At 44.2% G+C, this 3,272-nt stretch overlaps 1 protein-coding gene across 1 annotated transcript; it reads left to right on the top strand.

The window, feature by feature from the left end:
* Nucleotides 1–420: 420 nt before the first annotated feature.
* Nucleotides 421–2,864, top strand: LOC121766847. Its single transcript, XM_042163083.1, has 6 exons — nucleotides 421–483; nucleotides 581–983; nucleotides 1,039–1,385; nucleotides 1,499–1,678; nucleotides 1,760–2,581; nucleotides 2,670–2,864. The coding sequence occupies exons 1-6, from the start codon at nucleotides 421–423 to the stop codon at nucleotides 2,862–2,864; spliced, it is 2,010 nt and encodes a 669-aa protein (XP_042019017.1).
* Nucleotides 2,865–3,272: the final 408 nt, after the last annotated feature.

Below are 3,272 nucleotides of genomic sequence, written 5' to 3'. Positions count from 1 at the left end.
TATTTACAAAATTCCAAAATTCCAAAATTCTTCAGTTTTCCAAATAGTGAAAGAAGCTTAGTAGAAGGTAGCCAATTTATGATTGTTTTCCCCGTGTTCGATATCCCGGTACTGACCTTTAGCTATGCTAGATCTACTCTGTATACTTGCAGGTTTATTTAGTGTTAATAAAAATTGTATCAAGTTTTTGGCGTCGTTGTCGGGGACTACATTCACTACGTGATTGATATCTTCAAACTGACGAATTTGCTAATTTGGATTTTAATTGATTTATGTTTTTTATTTTTTGTTTTTGTTTTTGTTTTTGTTTCTGTCCCTTTCAGGTTGTGTATGCGAACGCGTTCTGGGAAGAACATCTTACAGCAGCTCGATCTTGAACTTGAAAGGACACGTAGGAAAATAAGAAGTTACTGAAACACAATGGAAGACGAGACAAGAGTTGAGTTGGAGAAGCTACAAATCTTGGTGAACCAGTTGATTGATGTAAAGACTACCCGTGAGGAGCAAGAAAAGAAAAATAGGGAGATTTTACCTGTTATGCATATGTTCAATCACGGGAATATGATTATATTTCCCGAAGGGCCCTCGTGTTGATGCTAACAATTTTGAACTACGAATACCCCTTATACAAGGGGTTGAGCAGCATCATTTAACAGGTAGGGCCACAGAAGATGCAAACCGCCACCTCTTGAAGTTCGTGGAGATTGCGAACACCTTGAAGTTGAATGGTGTCGACGACGACACCATTAGGGTAAGACTTTTTCCATTCTCATTAATTGATTCTGCTAAAGAGTGGTTTGAGTGTCTACCTACAGAACAAGTCTCCACATGGAAGGATATAGTGGCAGCCTTCCTCGACAAATACTACCCGCCAGACACCATCTTGAAGTTGAAGACTGAAATCTTCCAATTCATGCAAGGCCACGACGAGCCCCTCTACGAGGCTGTTGCTCGCTTCAAAGGCATCCTCTGTGGACCATCAGGTAGGCCTACTTTGTAATGGTTTTAATGAAAAGATCTGTGCTATGTTGGATTCAGGGGCTAACGGAGGATTCTTGCGGAAAAGTGGAGCGGATGCCGTGGCGGTGATAGAGGAGTTCGCCACCAACAGCAGGGGGTGGTCGAAGGAAAGACACAACTCACGAAGGGTAGCAGCCATCAACGAGACCGAAGAGAGCTCCTTCGCAAAGGAATTGGCCGAGCTTGGAGTGCGGGTTGACCAAATGGACACATCAAGAAAAGAGGATCCAGTCCCACCGACCTCCGGCATCGCTGTCACCAAACCCAACACTCCTTCCGCTTCTACTGAGGATGTCAACTATGTGCAACAAGGAGGCGGTCCCAATAGGCCCTACAATAACAATTATCGCCCTAGCCAGAGGGCGGTAATTTCAATAATTATAATGATAACCGTCCTCATCCCAACCTTTCCGATTCTAATAATAATTTCTTGCAACCCCCTGCAGGATTTAATGTGAGCAAAGATGGGGTAGTTTAGCCCTTAAAGAAGGAGGAGAAGTACGACCAAGGGATCATGAAGATATTGAAAGTGCTAGTGCAAGATAGAAAGACTAATGACACCAAGATTGGAGTCGTTGAAGCAATGTTAAACAACCTCGAGGCTGAAATCAACATTATTGTCACCGTCGTCACCAACATAAAGAATCAAATGGACCAAGTCCAACAAAAGATAGAGTAGGACAAGGCAAAGGCAACAGCATGAGTGGCCGACATCAATAAAAAGTGGGTTACAAAACAGAAAATAGAGGTAGGCAGCACCACCGTGACGTGTTCTGGAGTCTGCCCCGATGCCGAGCGGAACGCTGCTGAACAGGCAGAAGCACCCACCAAGGATGGTCTCGTGTGGCACAATGGGTATGTATTCCCTTTCCAGCCAAAGAGGAAGTTTAAGCTTGAAGAGCAGTTCAAGCATTTCTTAAATATGTTTTGTAAAGTTCATACTAACATCCCTCTCGTCGACTCGTTGCAGGAAATTCCTAGGTACGCTAAGCTACTAAGGGAGGCCGTGATGAAGAAGAAGAAGCTTACCAAAGCCGATCTCAAGTTGCCTCATCACTGCAGCGCGATAATTCAAAAGGAGAAGGCCGTGAAGCAAAGAGATTTCGACAAGTTCATCATTAGGTGCTCAATTGGGCAAGGAAAGGTGGACAAGGCTCTCTGCGATCTAGGAGCAAGCATACACATCATGCCATTGAAGTACTATGAAAATCTCAACATCAGACCACTCAAAACTTCAGATGTGATTATAAGGTTGGCCGATAACACCGCAATCAAGACAATGGGCATGATCGAGGATGTGTTGGTAAATGTAGACGATTTCATTTTCCCTACCGACTTCATTATTCTTGATATGAAAGTAGATAAAAATGTACCTCTAATCTTAGGCAGAGATTTTCTAGCCATATGCAAAGCTCTCATTGATGTAGGTAGGGGCGAGATCACAACTAGTGACAACTATAGCAGATCCACCTACAAGATTGATAGCGCTATGCTTAAGTATGAAGAGGCGCAACAAGCTAAGATGGAGCCTGAATGCAGGGTGGTCATGATGATTGACCACGTAAAAGCCTTATAGGCCACTAGAAGGGGAGGATCTTTCTAACCATTCTATTTTCATTGTTAACACTTTACCTCAAACTCCTAAAAAGGGCAAGCCTAAGCTTACTAAGGCTCCTTCGCAGGAAAAACAAAAGAAAAAGAAGAAGAAGGCTCAACCTCAAGCCAACCCTGAAATATACGTGATCAAGACCTCGAAAGGGAAATACAAGTGGTGGAAAAAGTTGAGCACAAAATTGGTCCCATTCGCGGTGTTCAGCACAAGGGTCGTCGATCCACACACCTAGTTGGGTCACTTCATGTCGAGCCAACGACTTAAAACAAAGGCGTTTGTTGGGAGGCAACCCAACTTGTTTTTTCCCCTTTATTTTCGTTATTTTTATTTTTTCATAATTTTCGTGGATTTCTGCACATAAAAAAAATTAATTAATCTGGAGCGGCCGCTGCACAATCCACAATGGTTGCTGCCCATTTTACACGTGTGCAGGTACAGGCTGGGGCCTAGGGCTAGCTAGAGCGGTGGCTGTGCGGCGCGCAGCAGCCCGGTGGAGATGCGCCATTTTCAGAAGACGTGCAGCGGTCGATGCAGAACGAGCAGCGGTCGCTGCGCGAGAGTCAGTGACGCGAACTTCCTATTAAAAGGAAAATGACAACAAGAGGCAAGCCCGAAAATGCGAAGAGCTACAGAGTTAGCC

The sequence above is a fragment of the Salvia splendens genome, chromosome 15, assembly GCF_004379255.2.
Source record: "Salvia splendens isolate huo1 chromosome 15, SspV2, whole genome shotgun sequence".
NCBI classification, from domain to species: Eukaryota; Viridiplantae; Streptophyta; class Magnoliopsida; order Lamiales; family Lamiaceae; genus Salvia; species Salvia splendens.
The sequence above is the reverse complement of the archived record's forward strand: the minus strand, read 5'-3'. Positions and strand labels throughout refer to the sequence as shown.